The 24,426-nt window shown below is 43.3% G+C and overlaps 1 protein-coding gene across 1 annotated transcript in view; it reads left to right on the top strand.

Moving 5' to 3' along the window:
* The window catches only part of LOC113219584 (protein SFI1 homolog), a 64,890-nt gene that overhangs the window by 26,432 nt on the left and 14,032 nt on the right, over nt 1-24,426 (top strand). The window contains exons 5-7 of the mRNA XM_026452930.2: nt 8,874-8,991; nt 11,267-11,369; nt 22,101-22,257. Coding sequence (XP_026308715.2) covers nt 8,874-8,991; nt 11,267-11,369; nt 22,101-22,257 — 378 coding nt within the window. The remainder of the gene's footprint in view (nt 1-8,873; nt 8,992-11,266; nt 11,370-22,100; nt 22,258-24,426) is intronic.

A 24,426-nucleotide genomic window follows, 5' to 3' on the forward strand; every position in this document is an offset into this window, starting at 1 on the left:
CCTCCCTCCCTTCCTTCCTTCTCCCTTTCCCTTTCTCTTTCTCTTTCTCTTTTTCTTTTTCTTTTCTTTCTCACTCTGTCACGCAGGCTGGAGTGCAGTGGTGTGATCTCAGCTCACTGCTGCCTCCACCTCCTCGGTTCAAGCTCTGTTCCTGCCTCAGCCTCTCCAGTACCTGGGACTACAGACATGTGCCCCCATGCCTGACTAATTTTTTATTTTTAGTAGAGACAAGGTTTCACTATATTGGCCAGGCTGGTCTCAAACTCCTGACCTCAAGTGATCTGCCTGCCTCGGCCTCCCAAAGTGCTGGGATTACAGGCATGAGCCACCGTGCCCGGCTGTGGTGTATATTCTCTATATCCGTTGATGGATTCTGAGGTTGGTTCCATGACTTTGCTGTTGAGAATAGTGCTGTAAACTAGCCGGGCGAGATGGCGGGCGCCTGTAGTCCCAGCTACTCGGGAGGCTGAGGCAGGAGAATGGTGTGAACCCGGGAGGCGGAGCTTGTAGTGAGCCGAGATCGCGCCACTGCACTCCAGCCTGGGCGACAGAGCGAGACTCCGTCTCCAAAAAAAAAAAAAAAAAAAAAAAGAGAATAGTGCTGTAATGAACATATGAGTGCAGGTGTCTTTTTAATATAATAATTTCTTTTCCTTTGGGTATATTCCCTCTAGTGGGATTGCTGGGTCGAATGGTAGTTCTGTTTTTTAGTTCTTTGAGAAATCTCCATATCTTTTTCCATAGAAGCTCAGCTAATTTATATGCCCACCACCAGTGTGTTAAGTGTTCCCTTTCTCCCCATCCCTGCCAACATCTGTTTTTTTTTTTTTTAGATGGGGGGTGTCTTGCTGTGTCACCCGGGCTGGAGTGCAGTGGCTTGGTCATAGTTCATTGCAGCCTTGACTTCCTGGGCTCAAGTGATCCTCCCACCTCAGACTCCTGAGTAGCTGGGACTATAGGCATGTGCTACCACGCCTGGCTAACTTTTTATATTTTGTAGAGACAGGGTCTTCCTATGTTGCCCAAGCTGGTCTTGGACCTCTGGGCTCCAGCGATTCTCCTTCCTCAGCCTCCCAAAGTGCTAGGATTACAGGCATGAGCCACCACACCCAACCTAACTTTTTAATGATAGTCATTCTGACTGGTGTAAGATGATAAATCATTGTGGTTTTAATTTGCATTTCTCTGATAATTAGTGATGTTGAGTATCTTTTCCTGTGCTTATTTGCTATTTATATCTGTTTTTTGGTGAAGTATCTGTTGTTTGTGTTCTTGTTGAGATTTGAAAGTTTTTTGTTTTTTATTAGTTAGGTTTGGTTTTTGTTTGACAGGGAGTCTTGCTCTGTTGCCCAGGCTGGAGTGCAGTGGCACAATCTTGGCTCACTGCAACCTCGACCTCCTGTGTTTAAGCAATTCTTCCACCTTAGCTTCCCGAGTAGCTGGGACTACATGGTGTGCTGCCATGCCCAGCTAATTTTTGTATTTTTTTTAGTAGAGACAGGGTTTCACCATGTTGGCCAGGATGGTCTGGAACTCCTGACCTCAGGGCATCCACCTGCCTTGGCCTTCCAAAGTGCTGGGATTACAGGCATGAGCTGCCAAGCGCGGTGTAGTCTTGTAATGTATGCGTTCTGTTATAAGCATTTTGTCAGAGCATGATTTGCTTGTTTCCTCCCAGTCTGTGACTTGTCTTTTTGTTCTCTTAACAGTATCTTTTGCAGAGGAAAAGTTTTTAATTTTAATGAAGTCCAATGTATTCTTTTTTAATGGATTTTTTGTTTGTTTGTTTGTTTGTTTGTTTTGCGAGAGTCCCACTATTGCCCGGGTTGGAATTGAGTGGTGTGATGATAACTCATTGCAGACTGGAACTCCTAGGCTCCGACCTCAGCCTCCCAAGTATCTGGGACTACAGGCAATGCCCCACCATGCCTGGCTAAGGTTTTTATTTTTTGTAGAGATGGGGGTCTTGCTTTGTTACCCAGGCTGGTCTCAAACTCCTGGCCTCAAGCAGTTCTCCCACTTCAGCTTTGCAAAGCCCTAGGATTATAGTCATGAGCAACTGTGCCCAGCTGGATTATATTTTTTGATATCATATCTTAGCTGTCATCTCTAAGAAATTTGCCTTAACCCAAGGTCACAAAGATTTCTTCCTACGTTTTCTTTTTTTTTTTTTTTTTTTTTGGAGACGGAGTCTCGCTGTGTCGCCTGGGCTGGAGTGCAGTGGCCGGATCTCAGCTCACTGCAAGCTCCGCTGCCTTCCGGGTTCACGCCATTCTCTCGCCTCAGCCTCCCAAGTAGCTGGGACTACAGGCGCCCGCCACCTCGCCCGGCTAGTTTTTTTTTTTGTATTTTTTTTTAGTAGAGACGGAGTTTTACCATGTTAGCCAGGATGGTCTCGATCTCCTGACCTTGTGATCCACCCATCTCGGCCTCCCAAAGTGCTGGGATTACAGGCTTGAGCCACCGTGCCCGGCCATCTTCCTACGTTTTCTTCTAAACAGTCTGTAGTTTTACGTATGGATCTTGTATATTCTACGACTCTGCTAAGTTCATTTATTATTTCTTTTTTTTTTTTTTTTTTTGAGACAGAGTCTCACTCTGTCACCCAGGCTGGAGTTCAGTGGCACGATCTTGGCTCACTGTAAGCGCCACCTCCCAGGTTCATGCCATTCTCCTGCCTCAGCCTCCTGAGTAGCTGGGATTACAGGTGCCTGCCACCACTCCTTGCTAATTTTTTATATTTTTAATAGAGATGGCATTTCACTGTGTTAGCCAGGTTGGTCTTGATCTCCTGACCTCATTATCTGCCTGCCTCAACCTCACAAAGTGCTAGGATTAACGGCCTGAGCCACCGTGCCTGGCTTATTTATTATTTCTAACAGCTTTTTTATAAATTCCATGGAGTTTCCTATGTAGACAGTCAAATTGTCTGTGAATAGATACAGTTTTATTCCTTCCTCTTCTTTTCTTTTTTCTTTTTTTCTTTTTTTTTTTTTTTAAGGTGGATTCTCTCCCTGTCGCCCAGGCTGGAGTGCAGTGGCACAATCTCAGCTCATTGCAAGTTCCGCCTCCCGGGTTCACGCCTTTCTCCTGCCTCAGCCTCCTGAAGCTGGGACTACAGGCGCCCTCCAAGCTATTTTTTTGTATTTTTAGTAGAGACGGGGTTTCACCGTGTTAGACAGGATGGTCTCAATCTCCTTACCTCTCATCCACCCACCTTGGCCTCCCAAAGTGCTGGGATTACAGGCGTGAGCCACCACTCCCGGCCCTCTTTTCATTTTTTTATTGTACTGGCTAGGGCTTCTGTATGATATTGAATAGCAGTGGTAACAGTGGACACATCCTTGCTTTGTTCTTGGTCTTTTTTTTTTTTTTTTTTTTTTTGAGACGGAGTCTCGCTCTGTCCCCCAGGCTGGAGTGCAGTGGCCGGATCTCAGCTCACTGCAAGTTCCGCCTCCCGGGTTTAAGCCATTCTCCTGCCTCAGCCTCCCAAGTAGCTGGGACTACAGGCGCCCGCCACCTCACCCGGCTAGTTTTTTTTTTTATTTTTTAGTAGAGACAGGGTTTCACCGTGTTAGCCAGGATGGTCTCGATCTGCTGACCTCGTGATCCGCCCATCTCAGCCTCCCAAAGTGCTGGGATTACAGGCTTGAGCCACCACGCCCAGCCTGTTCTTGGTCTTAAGGGAAAAGCATTCAGCTTTTAATCATTAAATATTATGTTAGTGGTATGTTTTTTTATACCTGTCCTTCCTCAGGTTAAGGAAATTCTATTCCTAGTTTTCTGAGCATTTTAATCGTTAATAGATGTTGAATTATTTTTGAACTGTTTTTCCTGTATCTATTGAGATGATTGTGAGGTGACTTCTGTTTTAGTCTTTTATTAAGGTTAATTATATAGACTGGTTTTCAACTTTTTTGTTTGTTTGTTTGAGATGGTGTCTTACTGTTTGGCCCAGGTTGATTTTGAACTCCTGCGCTCACACTATCCTTCTGCCCCAGCCTCCTGAATAGCTGGAACTACAGGCGCTTGCCACCATGCCCAGCTGCTCTTCAGATTTTGAATCAGCTTCACGTTATTAATTTTTTTTTTTTTTTTTTTTTAAGATAGGGTCTTGTTTTGTTGCCCAGGCTGGGATGCAGTGGTGCAGTCACAGCTCAGAGTAGCTGTGACCTACCTGGTTTAGGCGATCCTCCCACTTCATCCTCCTGAGAAGCTGGGACCATAACCACATGCTACCAAGGCCAGCTAATTTTCTTTTGTATTTTGTTGTAGAGATGGGGTTTTGCACTGTTGCTTAGGCTGGTCTCAAACTCCTGGGCTTTCAAGCAGTCCACTTGCCTCGGCCTCCCAAAATGCTGGAATTACAGACATGAGCCACTGTACCCCGCCATGTTCCACAGATTAATGCCACTCTTTTTTTATATTGCTGGGTTCAATTTGCTAATATTTTGTTGAGGGGAGTGGAGTTGCTTCTATATTCATGAGGGATATTGGTCTTGAGTGTTCTTTTATTGTCATATCTTTGTCTGGTTTTGGTTCAGGTAATACTAGCCTCGTAGAATGAGTTGGGAAGTATTTTCTATTTTTTATTTTTTTTTGAGATGGAGTCTCGCTCTGTCGCCCAGGCTGGAGTGTAGTGGCGTGATCTTGGCTCACTGCAAGCTCTGCCTCCTGGATTCATGCTGTTCTCCTGCCTCAGCCTCTCGAGTAGCTGGGACTATAGGCCCCCGTCACCACGCCCGGCTAATTTTTTGTATTTTTTAGTAGAGACGGAGTTACACCCTGTTAGCCAGGATGGGCTCGATCTCCTGACCTCGTGATCTGCCCGTCTTAGCCTCCCAAAATGGGAAGTATTTTCTAAAAGAAATTTGTAGAGTTGGTATTATTTCATCCTTGAGTGGTTAGTAAAATTCTCCACTGCAATCCTAGTGGTCTAGGCCTAGAATTTTCTTTGTTGGAGGATTTTAAACTTTGAATTCCAGTTTTTAATAGCTCGAAAACTATTTAGGTTATTTATTTATTTATTTATTTAAATTATTTGAGACAGAGTCTTGCTCTGTCACCCAGGCTGGAGTGCAGTGGTGTGATCTTGGCTCACTGCAAGCTCCACCTCCCAGGTTCACGCCATTCTCCTGCGTCAGCCTCCAGTAGCTGGAACTACAGGTGTCCACCACCGTGCCCGGCTAATTTTTTGTATTTTTAGTAGAGAAACTGATGTTTCTGTTTTACCATGTTAGCCAGAATAGTCTTGATCTCCCGACCTCGTGATCTGCCCACCTCAGCCTCCCAGAGTGCTGGGATTATAGGTGTGAGCCTAGGTTATTTATTCTTGCCGCTTTTTTTTTTTTTTTTTGAAGATGAGATCTTGCTTTGTTGCCTAGGCTGGAGTGCAGTGGTACAATCATAGTTTACTGTAGCCTCCATCTAACTGCTGGGCTCAGGTGATCCTCCTACCTCAACCTCCTTATTAGCTGGAACTACAGGCGTGTGCTGCCACACTTGGATAGTTTTTTAATTTTTTTCCATGCCAGGGTCTTGTTTGTTGCCCAGGCTGGTTTCAAACACCTGACCTCAAGTGATCCTGCCACCTTGGCCTCCCCAAGTGCTGGGATTAGAGGCATGAGCCACTGCGCTCATTCTTAAGTGAGTTTTGGCAGTTTGTATCTTTCAGGGAATTGGCTTATTTCAAATATGTTGTCAAATTTATGTGCATAGAGTGTTGCTTTTTTTTTTTTTTTCTGAGATAGAGTTTCACTGTTGTTGCTCAGACTGGAGTGCAATGGCACAATCTCAGCTCACTGCAACCTCCGCCTCCCTAGTTCAAGTAATTCTTCTACCTCAGCCTCCCAAGCAGCTGGGATTACAGGTGCCCGCCACCATGCCTGGCTAATTTTTATATTTTTAATAGAGACGGAGTTTCACCATGCTGGCCAAGCTGCTCTGGAACTCCTGGCCTCAGGTCATCCACCCACCTCAGCCTCCCAAAGTACTGGCATTATAGGCGTGAGCCACCGCACCCAGCTGAGTATTTCATAACTGTAATTTTAATGTCTTCAGGATCTGTAGCTGTCACCCCCTTTCATTCCTGATGTTGATGATTTATGTCTTTGATCTTTTATTCTTGGTTAATCTGGCTAGAGGTTTATCACTTTTATTGATCTTTACAAATAATCAACTTTGCATTCATTAATACTCTGTTTTTGTATTTGTTTTTTCTTTTTTCTGTTTTCAAGTTTCTTGATTTCTGCTCTTTTTTTTTTTTTTTCCAGATGGAGTCTCGCTTTGTCACCCAGGATGGAGTGCAGAGTAGCGTGATCTCGGCTCATTGCAGCCTCTGCCTCCTGGGTTCAAGCGATTTTCCTGCCTCAGCCTACTGAGTAGCTGGGATTACAGGTGCCTGCCACCATGCCCGGCTAATTTTTTTTTTTGTATTTTTAGTAGAGACCTTTACTGCTATAAAGTTCTCTTAAACACTGACTACATTACACGAATTTTAATAAGTTATATTTCTGTTTTCATTCAGTTAAAAATTGTTTGCTGATTTTCCCTGAGACCTCCTCTTTGCCCCACAGATTATTTAGAAGCGTGTTTAGTTTTCTAATATTTGGGAGTTTCCCAATATCTTTCTGTTAAGGATTTCTAGTTTTTTCCATTATGGTCGGAGAACAAGTCTTAGTATGATTTCAGTTCCTTTATTTTTGTTAAGGTTTGTTCTGTGGCCCCAAATATGCTCTATCTTGTAACGGTTCTATATTTACTTGAAGAATGTACATTCTGCTGTCTTTTTTTTTTTTGAAACAGAGTCTCGCTCTGTTGCCCAGGCTAGGCTGGAGTGCAGTGGAGTGATCTTGGCTCACTGCAGTCTCCACATCGCAGGTTCAAAGTATTCTCCTGCCTCAGCCTCCCACGTAGCTGAGATTACAGGCGCCCGCTGCTACGCCCGGCTAATTTTTTATATTGTCAGTAGAGATGGGGTTGCACCATGTTTGCCAGGCTGGTCTCGAACTCCTGACCTTGTGATTCGCCTGCCTCAGCCTCCCAAAGGCGTGAGCCACTGTGCTCAACTTCTGCTGTCTTATGTTATTTATAGTTACAGTGAATCTAGCTAGATATCATGGAATAGAAGGAAAGTCACTTGTATGTTTAAGATAAAAAGAGTTGTCCAGGTGCGGTGGCTCACGCCTATAATCCAGCACTTTGGGAGGCCGAGATGGGCGGATTGCTTGAGTGCAGGAGTTCGAGACCAGCCCAGGCAACATGGCAAAACCTCATCTCTACAAAAAAATACAAAAATTAGCCAGGTGTGGTGGTGCATGCCTGTAGTCCCAGCTACTCAAGAGGCAAGAGTTATTTCTAACATTTGACAAGTTATTTCAGGCCATTCCCGTAGACCTCAGGGAGTGTCCATTCACTCTTGCACTGTTAAATAAAAAGTTTGCAAGTACTTTTAGGCCTTAAGGAAGCATGGTTCTCAAATTGTCAATGTGCATCATCAGAATTATGGCAGAGACAGTTAATGAGATTCCTGCATTCCATACTCTGGAAAGAGCAGTTAGTGTTTATTTTAGATATTCTTCATAGATAAATGATCTCATTTACACTTTCCAAACATACCTCTGAGAGAGGCACCATTTTACAGATGAGGAACTTGTATGAGATTACGTCTGTAATAAATGAAAGGGCCAGTAAGCCTGGCTTGCCTTACTCAGGATCCCAAACTCTAAACCACAGCACTACACTAGTCCTCATTACCTGAAGTGTGCTGATTCCTGAGGTCCACGGTGAAACCAAGGAAGATACATGTTAAATTATCCTTCATATTTTGATTTGTCTTGTCAACAACTGTGAAATACATAGTTATAGTCCTATTGACTACATCTTGGAGGCTGTCCTAAAAATGATTTATGTAATTTTATTTTCTCCTTTGTCTTCTAAAAAGAAGAGAAATTTACTTCATTAGTGGTGACTTTCATAATGAAAATACAGTTTACTACAAAGGGAGACCTGTGGGCCATTGCGTCTTCCATATCTAGTAAATTATCTTTTCTTTACTAAAAAGGGTGAGCTTGGAGTCAAACAGCAAGTTTTATATCATGATTTCTTCTTCTTTAACTTTGTATTATGGAAAACTTTAAATATCTACACAATTGAAAAAAAAATTTTTTTTAAAACTGGGTCTCACTTAGTCGCCCAGGCTGGAGTGCAGTGGTGCGATCTTGGCTCACTGCAACCTCTCCCTCCCAGGTTTGAGCAGTTCTCCTGCCTCACCCTCCCTAGTAGCTGGGACTACAGGCGCATGCCACCACACGCGGCTAATTTTTGTACTTCTAGTAGAGATGGTGTTTCACCATGTTGGTCAGGCTGGTCTGGAACTCCTGACCTCAGGTGATCCGCCTGTTTTGGCCTTCCAGAGTGCTGGGATTACAGGCGTAAGCCACCGCGCCCGCCTGAAAGATGTTTAATAGAGTAATGAACCTCTATGTATCCATTACCCAGCTTTGATTATCCACTCATGCCATTATTGTTAAGATCCATCTCTCCACTTCTTTGCTGCCTGTTTATTCCCATCATTTCATCTAAAAGTTGCAGAGTATATCTACAAAAATAAACGCTTTTAAAGCAGAGAGTTTTTGAGCAGTTCAGTACATGGATTTTCCTTTAAATGCTTTGTAAATGTCATTACTTGCACAAAGCCTTCGTGTGTTCTTGCACTCTAATTAATTTTGTAGTGCATCACAACTTTTCCAGCAGGGGGCACTTGGAGGCTGGAGGGATTTAGGTATTCAAAGGAGAGCCCTTGAGCTTTTATCATAACCCAGAGTAATCCATCTCTTCCCGTACTTTTTGAAAAATCTCTTTGGTGAATCTAGATGCAAAGCAAAAGATGCGACAGGCCTGGAAGTCCTGGTTGATCTACGTGGTTGTTCGTAGGACCAAACTTCAGATGCAGACTACGGCTCTGGAGTTTAGGCAACGGAGTATCTTATGGTGAGTCTGCTCAACCGCCCTACAAAGTATCAGCCATCATTTTACCTCATCAGCTTTATGGTGCTGGAAAACAGCATAAAACCCCACCTTAAAACAATGGTTTGTGTTTGGTTTTATTTTTATTTATTTATTTTTTTTCGAGATAGGGTCTTACTCTGTCACCCAGGTTGGAGTGCAGTGCCACAATCTCAGCTTACTGCAACTTCCACCTCCTAGGCTCAAGCAGTCCTTCTACCTAAGCCTCCTGAGCAGCTGGGACTACAGGCATGCACCACTATGCCCAGCTAATTTTTTTCTGTTGTTTTTGTTTCATTTTTTTGTAGAGGCGAGGTTTTATCATGTTTCCAGGCTGGTTTGAATTCATGGGCTCAAGCGATCTGCCCACCTCAGCCTCCCTAAGTGCTGGGATTATAGGCATGAGCCACCATGACCCATTCTCACCTTGAAACAATGTTTTGAATGTAGTTGATGCCTAATAAAGATTTATTGATAACTTGTTTATAAGATCAGAGTTTCACATAATCACAATTAACACGAATTGAGTGCTTACTATGTTCTAAACTCTGTTAAGGTTGTGTGTGCATGTGATAATTTTGTAATGTAAAGTATCTTATTTTAACTCTTACCATGAACTGTAAGTACCATTATTGTACAGATTAAGTTGTACAATAAGGCTCAGAGAGGTCAAGTAACTTGCCTAGCACATACAGGTTGTAATTGGCAAAACTAAGGCTCACCCACCCATGCTCTTAACTGCTGTGCTGCATTGCAGCCCATCAGCATTGTAGACACACTGGAAGAACATGAATTAGTCCACTTTTGTAGCCAGATGTGTAACAATGAGCTGCTTTATAATGGGACAGATTTCACTCTCTGTAGTCTGTAGTGATCCACTGGTGTCCTGAATGGTAGTATATTAAGAGCTCACTTCCTGCCTGAAAGAGTTGGGTATTGAACAAAGTATGAATAATAGGAGAGGCTTTCAGCTGCACTTACTTGGGTTTGAATCCCTCTTCCAGTCTATATTATTGGGCCATTTCATCTCTTCAGCTTTTATTTTCTTCATCATTGAAATTGTTACACCATACTTACAGATTTGTCATCAGAAATAAATAAAGTAATATCTGTAAAGTGTTTAACAGTGTCCAGAACATCAGTGGGCATAAAGAAGTTATTTATTTAAGTAGAAATAAAATAGGCAGAGTGCAGTAGCTCAGACCTGTAATCCCAACACTTTAGGAGGCTAAGGTGGGAGGATTGCTTGAGGCCAGGAGTCTGAGACCAGCCTGTGCAACAAAGCCAAGACACTGTCTCTACACACACAAAAATATTTTTAATAAGTAATTAAAATCGTTACTTAAAATGTATTCAGCAAGTATTTCAAAATGCCTAATTAGTATGCAATTTTACTTAAGTCTGAGTGATTTTTTTTTTTCCCCGAGATTTATTCTCGCACTTTTGCCCAGGCTGGAGTGCAGTGGCATGATCTTGGCTCACTGCAACCTCCGCTTCCCAGGTTCAAGCTATTCTCCTGCCTCAGCCTTCAGTAGCTGGGATCACAGGAGCATGCCACTATCACCCGGCCAATTTTTTTTTTTTTTTGAGACGGAGTTTCACTCTTGTTGCCCAGGCTCGAGTGCAATGGTGCAATCTCGGCTCACCGCAACCTCCACCTCCCAGGTTCAAGCAATTCTCCTGCCTCAGCCTCCTGAGTAGATGGGATTACAAGCATGCATCACCACGCCTGGCTAATTTTGTATTTTTAGTAGAGATGGGGTTTGTCACAGGTGATCCGCCCGCCTTGGCCTCCCAAAGTGCTGGGATTACAGGTGTGAGCCACCGTGCCCTGCCTAATTTTGAATTTTTAATAGAGACAGGGTTTCACTATGTTGGCCAGGCTGCTCTCAAACTCCTGACCTCAGGTGATCCACACGCCTCAGCCTCCCAAAGTGCTGGGATTACAGGCATAAGCCACTGTGCCAGGCCATAGCTTATGTTTTTTAACAAACCAAATTGTGTAGGCCAAACAGAGCATATCTGTGGTGTCTAAAGCAGGATCTGACCGTAGGAACCATAAGTTTCCAACTATTAATTGGCAGATCTGGGACTTTTTCTCGATTGTTTTGTTTTCTTTTTTTCCCCAGTAGTGAATCTAGAGATGGTGCTATGAAGGAGAGGGCTAGAGCTGAGGGTCTGAGACCCCACACTAACTGCTCCTCTCTTTTCTGAGTGGCTTTTTTCTGATGGATTCCATCTTTGATTTGCTCTTTCACAGGTTGTGGTGGAGCATGTGGAGGCAGCAACTAGGACAGGTCCGTGTGAGCCGTGCCCTCCATGCCTCTGCTGTGAAGCACAGGGCCCTGAGCCTCCAGCTGCAGGTGAGTCCAGTAAACGTGGGTTTTGGCACCCTCTGTCCCTGTTGTCAAGTCTCTCACCCACAGAGGGAAGTGCTGGGCCTTCCCAGCAGCTCAGGGCCTGAGCCGGGGTTGGGGCAGAGGTAATCCAGAAGGCTGGGCTCTTCCAGAGGGAGGCTGCTGTTAGGAATAAAGCAGAGGCTTGTCCTAGATGAGCCTAGATCAGTGGCTTCCAGAGTGCTTCTGGTAATTGTGGAGCTGGAGAGGGATTTATGAATTAGTTATAAACATGTTTAGAGAAACAGCAATATACTCTGATTTCCTCATTACTGTTTTCCTGCAGCAAATCAGAAAATAATTGGGGCAGAAAAGAAACTAAGACTGAAAAGAAAACCTGGCTGCTGCTGCTTTATAGTTTTGATTGTCTTAGAGTGTTCTTTTAGGCAAGCCCTTAGCTTCTTTTGTCAATCATAAAGGACTAAGGCCTGTACTAAAACTTTCTTATCCTTTGATATATTCTCTGAATTCTTGTCATGTTTTTATGTCTGCTGGGTACTTACAAAGCTGCCAAGTAAGTTATAGGAAATAGAACCAGGAAGAGGAAAAAAAAAATTAGTGCCTGTTTCCAAAGGTAGGAATAGTATCTTCTTATTCTAACAACAAATTGCATAGTCCATGCAAATATGTGCAAATCACATGCAAATAACATATATAGTCATCTAGATCAGTGATCAGCAAACTGGCTCACAGGCCAAATTTGGGCTGCTTTCTGTTTTTGTAAATAAAGTTTTATTGGGATACTGTTACACCCATTCGTTTATGTATCATCTGTGGCTGCTTTCCGATTACAAGGGCAGCGTACAGTAGTTGCAAAAGAGACCTTATGGCCTACAAAAACTAAACTATTTGTTTTCTGACCCTTTAAGAAAAAGTTTGCTGACCTCTGAACTTGTAAGGTCTTCTGAGGCAATAGCAAGGAAATAAGAGACACAGCCAATAATAATAACAGTACCAATAGCAGCAGCAACTGCAGCCTGAGTGACAGAATGGGACCCTGTCTGAAAAACAAAAAAGAAGAAGAGGTAGCTTTTATTGTTGTCTACTTGCGTTAGGTGCTGGACTAAGTTACTTTATGTGCATTATCTAATTTTCACAAACCTTTTTAAAAAGTCCCATGTTATTGTTAAGAAAACCGGGAGTATGGCAATTCCTCAAGGATCTAGAACTAGATGTATCATATGACCCAGCCATCCCACTCCTGGGTATATACCCAAAGGATTATAAATTATGCTTGAAGGGGTGGCCTGCCCCTCCACACCTGTGGGTGCTTCTCGCTAGGTGGAAACGAGAGACTTGAGAAAAGAAATAAAGACACAGAGACAAAGTATAGAGAGAGAAAAGCGGGGCCCCAGGGGGCCAGTGCTGTGCTTTCAGAGGACCCACACTGGCACCGGTCTCTGAGTTCCCTCAGTATTTATTGCCAAAAAGATAAGGGAGTAAATCAGCAGTAAGGCTTACAGATACACGGAGCTGTTACATTTTCCCAGTATCGGGCAGGAGACAGATGTTTTTCTTTTACTGAGATTTAAAGGACTGGTACTGACCTTCAAACCAAGCAGGCTTTGAACATTTATCTAACAAAGCACATTCCTTACAGCCCAGAATCCTTTCAACTTTAATTAGCACAGCAATGTTTCTAGCAAGGACAAGATTGGGGGTAGAGTCACAGATTAACAGCATCTCAAGTATAGAGCCGAATGAAGTCTCTTAAACTTACTTCTATCTATAATAACACAGCAACAGGCTAACCTATTTTTTCCCTACAATGCTACTACAAAGACACATGCACACGTATGTTTATTGCGGCACTATTCACAATAGCAAAGACTTGGAATCAACCCAGATGTCCATCAGTGACAGACTGGATTAAGAAAATGTGGCACATATACACCATGGAATACTATGCAGCCATAAAAAAGGATGAGTTTGCGTCCTTTATAGGGACATGGATGCAGCTGGAAACCATCATTCTTAGCAAACTATCACAAGAAGAGAAAACCAAACACCGCATGTTCTCACTCATAGGTGGGAACTGAACAATGAGCTCACTTGGACTCGGGAAGGGGAACATCACACAATGGGGCCTATCATGGGGAGGGGGGAGGGGGGAGGGATTGCATTGGGGAGTTATACATGATATAAATGATGAATTGATGGGTGCTGACGAGTTGATGGGTGCAGCACACCAACATGGCACAGGTATACATATGTAACAAACCTGCACGTTATGCACATGTACCCTAGAACTTAAAGTATAATAAAAAAAAAAAAAAAAGAAAACCGGGAAGGTGAAATAACTTGAACCAGGGTCATATGTATAGTGAAGCTTAGAGCCAGGTTTTAACCTAAGCAGCCAGAAAGCTGCATCATTATCTTTTTTTTTTTTTTTTTTTTTGAGACAGAGTATCACTTGCTCTCTCACTCAGACTGGAGTGCAGTGGCACGATCTCGGCTCATTGCAACCTCCACCTCCTGGGTTCAAGCAATTCTTCTGCCTCAGCCTACCAAGTAGCTGGGACTACAAACGCATGCCGCCACGCCCGGCTAATTTTTTGTATTTTAGTAGAGATGGGGTTTCACCGTGTTGCCCAGGCTGGTCGCTAACTCCTGAGCTCAGGCAATCTGCCTGCCTCAGCCTCCCAAAGTGCTGGGATTACAACAGTGAGCCACCGTGCCTGGCCCAGAATTTTTTAAAGTAACAAAATTTAATGGAATGGACACTACCAAAGCTCTACCCTCCCTCCCTCCCTTCTACTACCTCTCCTCCTTAGAGATAGCCACTCTTGATTCTGGTATGATTGTTCTCCTATATTCTTTTTTCTTGTAAAAATATGTGCACATATCCTTAAAGAATAAATGCATGGTGCACTCCTGTAGTCCTGTCTACTCGGGAGGCTGTGGCAGGACGATCACTTCAGGTCAAGTGTTTGAGGCTAGCCTGGGCAATATAATGAGACCCTATCACTTTAAAAGAGGTGGGAGAGGCCAGGACTTTGGGAGGCCAAAATAAGAGGATCACTTGAGTTTAGGAGTTCAAGACCAGACTAGGCAACATAATGAGACCCCATCTCTACAAAAAAAAAAAAAAAATTAGCTAGACATGGTGGTGCATGCCTGTTGTCCCAGCTACTTTGGGAGGCTTAGGTTGGAGGATCACTTGAACCTGGGAGGTCAAGGCTGTGGTGAGCCATTGATCATGCCACTGCACTCCAGCCTGGACAATAGAGCAAGACCCTGTCTCAAAAATAAGTAAGTAAATGGTATGGCTTTGTGTAGTTGGGACATTTATGAATGGTGTCATACTGTACTTTGCAACTTTTTTTTTAGTGTAACGGTATATTTTTGAGGTTTAGCCATGTGATTTCTTTCTTCTTTTTTAAAAATAGAGACAGGGTCTTTCTCTGTTGCCCAGGCTGTTCTTGAACTCGCAGCCTCAAGCAATTCTCATACCTTGGCTTCTTAAAGTGCTGGGATTACAGGCCTGAGCCACCCTGGGACTTGGCCCTATCGATGTGGATAGACAGAGATTTATTAACTGTGTATATTATGCCATTGTATAAAGGCACAGTTTATCTGCTTACTGATGGACTGTTGACTACCTCTGCTTTTTATAATTATGAACAATACTACCAAGAGCATCCTTTTTTTTTTTGAGACTCCATGCGATGGTGCAATCTCAGCTCACTGCGACTACCTCTGCTTTTTATAATTATGAACAATACTACCTAGAGCATCTTTTTTTTTTTTTTTTTGAGACTCCATGCGATGGTGCAATCTCAGCTCACTGCAACCTCCGCCTCCCAGGTTCAGGCGATTCTCCTGCCTTAGCCTCCCAAGTAGCTGGGACTACAGGTGTGCGCCACCACATCCGGCTAATTTTTGTATTTTTAGTAGAGATGGGGTTTCACCATGTTGACCAGGCTGGTCTTGAACTCCTGATCCACCTGTCTTTGTCTCCCAGAGTGCTGGGATTACAGGCATGAGCCACCATGCCTGGCGCCCAGTTTCTTTTAATTATTCACAGATCTGTTTTTCGGCTCTCTTCCATTCATGTATTTGTCTATCCATACCATACAAATACCATACTCTTTTAGTTATGATTTGATGAAGCAGGTAAGCAAGAGTGTAGGTTCTTACGACTGTCCAGTGGAATTCTGCCTCTATCACCTATTAGCTTTGTGCCTTTGAATGAATTATTTCACCTTGTTTGTACCTCAGAATTCTTATCTGTAAGTAGATCATAATAGTACCTACCTCATGAGATTGTTGAGGCTTTAGTAGGATGATCCAGTTCTTAATAATATACTCAGACCAATGCTTGGAATATGGAAATGCTTGATAAATGCTAGCTGTTTATTACTATTCCTACTTGACATGTAGCTCTTAAGGCTCTATATTTGAGAGAGAATCCCCTTTATTCTTGTTTTGTTTTTAAACTTGTCTTAATTGTTCTTCTGTACTCTTTGTTATTAATTTTAGGATCAACTTGTCAAGTTCTATAACAAAGCCTATTAGGATTTTTTTTTCCTTTTTTTTTGGGACAGAGTCTTGCTCTGTCACCTACCCATTGGAGTGCAGTGGTGTGATCTTGGCTCGCTGCAAGCTCTGCCTCCCAGGTTCACACCATTCTCCTGCCTCAGCCTCCCAAGTAGATGGGACTACAGGTGCCCGCCATCTCACCCGGCTAATTTTTTCTATTTTTAGTAGAGATGGGGTTTCACCATGTTAGTCAGGAGGGTCTTTATCTCCTGACCTCGTGATCTGCCTGCCTTGGCCTCCCAAAGTGCTGGAATTAACAGTCGTGAGCTACCGCACCTGGCTAAGCCTGTTAGAATTTGTATTGCAATATACTGACAGCTTATTAGGTTAGAAAAATTGTCATATTGAGTCATTTCATCTATGAATTTGATATATCTCATATTGCTGAGCTTGAGAAGGAGAGTAGGAAGGATGAGCTCATGAGGTAACAACCAGAACGTAGGGCCTTGCAGGCAGCACCTGAGAAAAAAGGCTTTGACTTTTATTCCTGGGAAGGTGAAGAGCTGCTGGCTCTGAGCAGAGGAGTAACATGATTGTACCTACCTCTTAACAGGATTCTCTGATTCATATTGTACTGCTTTTGGGGTAAGAAAGGGAAGGATATATATAAATGTGTGTCTGTGTGTTTGTGGTGTGTGTGTGTGTGTCTGTGTTTGCTTATATTTTCAAGAAGGAATAATGGAAAAATAAATGAAAAACTTACCAAAAAATGGTTACCTATAGGAGGAGGGAGGGAAGAGTATAGGAAGAGAGTACTTCTGTGAATTTACTTTGTTACATAGTTTTAACTTCAGAACTATGCAAATATTTTATATAATTACAAAGCAAGAGTAAATAAAAAAGCAATTGATATATTTTCAAAACATACTGAAATATCAAGTTTGTGGCAATGACTACACAGAAAATAATTACTTCAAGTAACTTTAAAATACAATATTTTGACTGTTCACCCTGGTGGAATGTGTTTTTTTTTTTTTTTTTTTTTTTTTTGAGACGGAGTCTTGCTCTGTCACCCGAGCTGGAGTGCAGTGGCCGGATCTCAGCTCACTGCAAGCTCCGCCTCCCGGGTTTACGCCATTCTCCTGCCTCAGCCTCCGGAGTAGCTGGGACTACAGGCGCCCGCCACCTCGCCCGGCTAGTTTTTTTTTGTATTTTTAGTAGAGACGGGGTTTCACCGTGTTAGCCAGGATGGTCTTGATCTCCTGACCTCGTGATCCGCCCGTCTCGGCCTCCCAAAGTGCTGGGATTACAGGCTTGAGCCACCGCGCCCGGCCGGTGGAATGTGTTAAAAGGACATAATGAACTGCTAAGAAATCTAAAACCACATTCTTATTAAACAAGTGTTATTGTTACTAGGAGGTTTGAAATTGTTGTATTGAAAGTATTATAGTTACATTGTAAGATAAAGCAAATAATTATGGCAGTGTTGTTAGGAATAAAGATCTTCAATAGAAAAGATTACAAGTATAAAAATTAAATTAAATCTGCAGCTGGAACTGTAAATATCAATATGGAATCAATTATATATGTATGTGTATATATATGTGTATGTGTGTGTATATGTGTATGTGTATATATATGCATGTGTGTGTGTATATATATGTGTATATATAACCATAAATACATTTCTGGCCTGGCACGGTGGCTCCCAGCACTTTGGGAGGCAGAGGGAGGTGGATCGCCCGAGGTCAGGAGTCCGATAACAGCCTGGCCAACATGGTGATACCCCATCTCTACTAAACATATAAAAAAATTAGCCGGGAGTGGTGGTGGTGGGCACCTGTAATCCCAGCTACTTGGGAGGCTGAGGCACAAGAATCACTCAAATCCAGGAGGCAGAGGTTGCAGTGAGCCGAGATTGTGCCAACTGCACTCCAGCCTGGGTGAGAGTGAGACCCTGTCTCAAAAAAAAAAAAAAAAAAAGCATTTCTAACTATTTACTGAAAAGACTTAGAAGCAGTGACCAGTAGTATAGCATTTAGTATCCCCAGTGCCCAAGTTGTGGTCTTAACTATTTCCCACTAATAAGAAGCAGGGCTTTTTAGAGAAATAGCTGATTATAGGTCTGGGGCAGGAAATAGACAAGATACACCTAGGACATAGTGTGCTGAAGACTGAGGAACTTAACAAAAGCTAATGGAATTGTGTCAGAAGGACTCAGGGACCAATTTGGAAGTGTTCCCGGGGCTTAAGATAGAAAAGGTTGAGCATCAAAAAACAATAAGCTAGGCATGGTGGTGCCTGTAGTCCCAGCTACTCAGGAAGCTGAGGCAGGAGGATCATTTGAGCCCAGTAGATTGAAAACATCAAGTACATAAAATTCATGCATTTGAAATAACTTTAAAAGAAAGTGGAACTTGTCGGTCATGATTTTGGTTTGTTAGGGGAGTAACTCAATTCTTTAAAAATTAATGAAGGCAAAAAATGAAGCATTTATCCCACCTTTCCTGTATAAACTGTCAACTCCAAGAAACCAGAGGGTTAACGAGAGAGAAGGCTTCTTTATAGAATTCCAGTTGATAAATGCAGAAGGAATACTAGAATAGAAAATTGCTGTTTTGCCACCTCTAATGAGGACACAGATCTAGGCAGCCATCACTAGGTGAGAGGATGGTGGGAAAATACGGGAGAAATCTGGCTACCTGCCATCTGAATCCACCAAACAATCTTGGCTTTGCTACAACTATGGCAGCCAGACATGATGCGCCTCATGATATTATGTAAGTGGAAGTACCCAGCCACATTCATGAACTGTTCTTGCCTAAAAAATTGAACATGACTCCAAGCCTAATGCGAATCTCTCAGATTATAGGAAATACAGGGGTCAGAGGAACAAGTTAAAGACACCTCGAGATTACAGTCAGCCACATCCAAAATGTAAGACATTTTATAGGATAGGTGACTTGATTTCTCTAGTAGATTGATGGCATGAAAGAGAAAAAAAAAGCAGGAAGGGAAATTGTCATATAAAACAGAGAGATTTAAGTGACCTAACAATTAAAGCAAACCGAAAAGGACCACTCTGGCTGTTGTGTTAGGAATACATCAGAGCCAGGCATGGTGGCAGATGTCTGTAATCCCAGCACTTTGGGAAGCCGAGGCGGGTGGACAGCTTGAGCCCCAGCATTTGAGTCCAGCCTGGACAACAAGGTAAAACCCTGTCTCTACAAAAAATACAAAAAATGTTCCTGGTATGGTGGCATGTGTCTGTAGTCCCAGCTACTCAGGAGACTAAGTGGGAGGATCACCTGAGTCCGGGAAGTTGAGGCTGTAGTGAGCTATGATTGCTCCACTGCCCTCTAGCCTGGGCAATGGAACAAGACCCTGTCTCAAAAAAAAAAAAAAAATTAGCTGGGCATGGTGGTGCATTCCTGTGGTCCCAGCTGCTCAGGAGGCTGAGGCAGGAAGATTGCTTAAGCCCAGGAGGTTGAGGCTGCAGTGAGCAGTATTCTTGCCCCTGCACTTCAGTCTGGCAGTCTGGGTGACAGAGTGAGACCTTGTCTCTAAATAAATAAATAAATAAATAACCAGAGATGATCAAGGATATAAACAGGGAGAACAGGTAAGAAGCTATTACGAAATTCCAGGTGAGATTTTGCACAAAGATGATAAGAAGACGGTAGTTGGATTCTGGATATCTTTTAAAGATGTAACCGACATCTTTAAAAGATGTATGGATGAGATACGAAGTTTTAGAGTCCAAGATGACTTCCAAGTTTTGGCCTAGGGAATTGTAACAATGGAGTGCCATTTACTGAAATAGGAAAGACTGCAGGAGAAGCAGGTTGATGGGAAGAGATTAGGAGGAGCCCAATTCTGGCCTCTGTATCTTCAGCCTATAGGCCTTTTGAATATCCACAAGAAGATATGTTAAGGAAGCAGTGGGATATTGGGATATATGTGTGGAATATTGAGGCTGGGGCCAGGATAGGAGGTACGTTTGGGAAATTCAGGAGTTCTCAGTAGGCAGATGGTATGTAAAGTTACTAGAGTGGGCGGAGTGCGGTGGCTCATGCCTGTAAATCCCAGCACTTTGGGAGGCTGAGGCGGGAGGATTGCTTGAATCCAGGAGTTCAAAGACCAGCGTGGACAACATAGACCCCATCTCTTTTTTAAAAAAAACCTACTAGGGTGTGTGAAAAAATAAAGGGAGTGAGTGTAGCTAGAGGAGAGGTTCTAGGGCTGAGCCTGCGAGGTGCACAGAGGTGGGAGTCAGCAACAGAAACAAAGCAGGGACCCGGACACATCCCAGAAGCCAGGTGAAGGAAGGAGGAGGCTTTGTCAGACACTTCTGGCAGATCAAGGGAGGTGAGGACTGAAATCTGACCTTTGGATTGAGCAACGTGGAGATTGCTGATGCACTTGATAAGAGCAGTTTCATTCAGTAAGCCGTGGGAGTGGGCTCAAGAAGGCCTGCCTGGTAGACAGAGAGATTAGAAAATAGCTCTTTTGAGGAGGTTGAAACAGAAAGAACCAAAGTGTTAGCTGGGTGGCACAGTGTGGTCTAGTCTAGAGAGGGGTGTTGCTTTCTTTGAGAATCACTGGTTTATTCCTTTCAGAAAGTATTTTTGTGATGGCAATCTCCCCCCCACAACTTTTTATTTTTGACAAACACCAAATCATAGAAAAGGTGGATACTGTATGTGTTTCACCCAGTTTAACCCATTGTGGTTTTTTGGTTTGGTTTGGTTTGATTTTTTTGAGATGGGGTCTCACTCTGTTGCGCAGACTAGAGTGCAGTGGTGTGATCACTGCTCACTGCAGCCTCAACCTGCTCTAAAATTATAGACACAAAGTTTATCTTAAAGCTTGTATCTCCTATAAAGGGCAGTCTCCCACATAACCATAATATCATTATTGTATTCCAAGAAATTTAATATTGATATGATAATATGTAACATGCAGTTCATATTAAAACTGTTTATTATTGCTATTTTCATTTCCATAGTCTAATCAAAGGTCACCCATTGCTTTTAGTTGTTACATCCTGAAGAAATTTTTTTAGGATGGGGAAAATAATAACACATCGATATGCTGATTTCAAAAATCTATAGAGAGTGAAAACTGGTGATTTATAAGAGGGCAACTGCCAAGGCGGTAAACTTAGGAAGATGCGATGTAGCCAGAGCGGGACAGGGTTGGGAGGGGACTGAGTTTGGTGGGAGGATGGACGGTTTATCCAGAGTAGCAGAGTAGCAGGAGAGAGAGAAGACAGAGCCCGTGGGCAGGTGGGTGGTTAAACATGGTGGACCTTGAGGAAATTTTCTTCTGATTGCTTTTATTTCTTAGTGAAATGGGAACGATGGTATTCAGTTGTGAGGAGGGAGAGGAGAGGTATGACAGGTTGAAGAAAAGATATGAAATCTTTGTCTAAGTCATCTTCAGATTAGGACATGCATTATCACTGATTTAAGGGTGTGCATTTATAGACCCTTGTAGACCCTTAGCTTCTATAGATAGGCATCCCTGGAACTATTCTGCCTGAAAAAGGACCACTTTACAGTAAGCGTCCTCTGACTTTGGAAGAAAAGGCAGACCCTCCCCTATCCCAAATCTGAATGAATTATGTCACCCCTCGGATTGTTTCTGCTCCTTGTCTGCTTGTTTTTGTTTTTGTTTTGAGTTGGTCACTCCTGTCGCCCAGGCCGGAGTGCAGTGGTGTGATCTCAGCTCCCTGCAACCTCCGCCTCCTGTGTTCAAGCAGTTCTCCTGCCTCAACCTCCTGAGTAGCTGGGATTACAGGCACCCACCATTACGCCTAGCTAAGTTTTTGTATTTTTAGTAGAGATGGGGTTTCGCCATGTTGGGCAGGCTGGTCTCAAACTCCTGACCTCAGGTGATCTGACTGCCTCAGCCTCCCAAAATGCTGGGATTACAGGCGTGAGCCACTGTGCCTGGCATCTGCTTGCTGATTTTCTTCTGCTGCTTCTTTTTTTTTTAATCCAGAAAAAAATTACTTTTGAAAGCAGAATGTCCCTCTTAAAGACCCTTTTACCCCACAATCCCATAGCTTATGATCGCGCTAGGGGATTGCCACTTCCTTGTTTCTAATTTCAGCCTTTCCAGTGTGTGTGTCTTTCTCTTTTCCCTTTCCACCTGTTCTTCACCCTGTTTTCCTACCTCTCCTTTGACTATTGCCTCTTCTCTGGTTTTCAGGCTTGGTCACAGTGGCGGAAACAGCTCCTGTATGTCCAGAAGGAGAAACAGAAGGTTGTCTCCGCGGTGAAACACCATCGGCACTGGCAAAAACAGAGATTTCTGAAGGCCTGGCTTGAATACCTGCAAGTTCGCAGAGTGAAGAGACAGCAGAATAGTGAGTAGGAAGCTCCAGGCTCTCGAGACAGAGGATCTGGTCACAATTTCCACTCTCCTGCTGCCGTTGCTACTGTACTAAGTAGTAATATAATGATGTTACTCCAGAAATGTTGGTAAAAGGAGATTAAGGAGGAAAATACATCATCCTTGAGTCACATTTATTTCCCTTTGGCCTTTTCTTTCATTTGTATATCTTTATCTATCTATCTATAGATAGAGACAGAGTTTTGCTCTTGTTGCTCAGGCTGGAGTGCAGTGGCGCAATCTCAGCTCACTGCAACCTCCGCCTCCTGGGTTCAAGTGATTTTCTGCCTCAGCCTCCCGAGTAGTTGGGATCACAGATGCCACCACTTCGCCCAGCTAAGTTTTGTATTTTTAGTAAAGATGGGGTTTCACCACGTTGGCCAGGCTGGTTTTGAACTCCTGACCTCAGGTGATCCCCCTGCCTTGGCCTCCCAAAGTGCTGGGATTACAGGCGTGAGCCACTGTACCCAGCCTCTTCTGTATATTTTTTATCTAAATAGGGTTTTCATTATGCTGTAAGTATTGTAATTATTTTGATTAATATGTTGATAACCTATGGCTTTGTATCTTGCTTTTTTCCACACAGTTAATCAACATTTTCCTACATCTTAATTATTTATCATAAATTTTTTTTTTTTTTTTTTTGAGATGGAGGCTTGCTCTGTCACCCAGGCTAGAGTGCAGTGGCGTGATCGCCACTCACTGCAAGCTCTGCCTCCCAGGTTCATGCCATTCTCCTGCCTCAGCCTCCTGAGAAGATGGGACTACAGGCACCCGTCATGGTGCCCTGCTGATTTTTTTATTTTTAATAGAGACGGGGTTTCACCATGCTATCCAGGAGAATCTTGATCTCCTGATCTTGTGATCCACCTGCCTCGGCCTCCCAAAGTGCTGAGATTACAGGCATGAGCCACTGCGCCCAGCTATGAATGTTATTATTTTTTTTAACAACTATTCATATTTTATAGGATGGCTTATCTTAATATACTTAGCCATTCTTCTATTAATAGATATTTGGAGAGTTTCTGTTTGTCTCCAATTATACAAATGCATGTGATTTTGATATCAAGTTTTTTGGATATTGTTTATATGGTTTTGTTTCCCAGTTAGATTCAGAAGTAATAATACGCAGAAATGTGAACATTGGTACACTTTTTAAGTTCAGTTTATTGAGTTTATACCCAAGTGAGTCAAGCACTGTGCTAGACACTGGGTTAGGGGTCTCTGGCATTCAGCCAAACCTCGCTGCAGAAATCTCTTAGGCTGCCAACACTGTCTCTTGGGAGAGTTCGAATGTGTTCTTTGGAGGATAGTGACCCCAGACCAGCAGTCCAGTTGCCCAGTCCTGGAATGTGAAGGCATTAAGCTGTTTAGCATGACAAGCTATAGACTAACGCCTGCCTCCAGTTACAGCATTCAAATTCCAGGACTGATTCCCATCCCCTTCCCTGGCCCTAGCTCATCAGACCAGTATCTGACTAGCATTAAAAGGAGATGAAGCTGGCAGCCAGGATCAGGTTGGCTGAAAGCTCAAAAAAGCCTATGCCAGCATGGCAGCTGAATTTTATGTCATTAACTCAATCTCTAAGTCCTATCCAGGAGTCATTTGTTTAGAAGCAAAAGTAAAACAGTCCTTTTGAAAGCAACAGTTATCATTCCTGTTTATCAGTATCTAACCAGCAGCCTCAGCCCTTTGATGTAACTGATTTTATAGCACCCTCCTCCCTAAAATCAGGCCTTTTCTCTTTCCTTGGAGAGAGGAGCTATAACTCAGGGATTTCTAATGACCTTTCAAGGTTTAAAAAACCTTGTATTTTGGCCGGGCGTGGTGGCTCACGTCTGGAATCCCAGCACTGTGGGAGGCTGAGGCGGGCAGATCACCTGAGGTCAGGAGTTCGAGACCAGCCCGGCCAACATGGTGAAACTCCCGTCTCCACTAAAAATACAGAAAAATCAGCGAGGGGTGGTGGCGCATGCCTGCAATTCCAGCAACTCGGGAGTCAGGCAGGAGAATCGCTTGAACCCAGGAGGCACAGGTTGCAGTGAGCTGAGATTGCGCTGCTACACTCCAGCCTGGGCGACAGAGCGACACTCCAACTCAAAAAAAAAAAAAACAAAAAAACTTTTAGCATTGTGTGTGTGT

This window comes from Piliocolobus tephrosceles, chromosome 19 (genome assembly GCF_002776525.5).
Source record: "Piliocolobus tephrosceles isolate RC106 chromosome 19, ASM277652v3, whole genome shotgun sequence".
Classification (NCBI taxonomy): Eukaryota; Metazoa; Chordata; class Mammalia; order Primates; family Cercopithecidae; genus Piliocolobus; species Piliocolobus tephrosceles.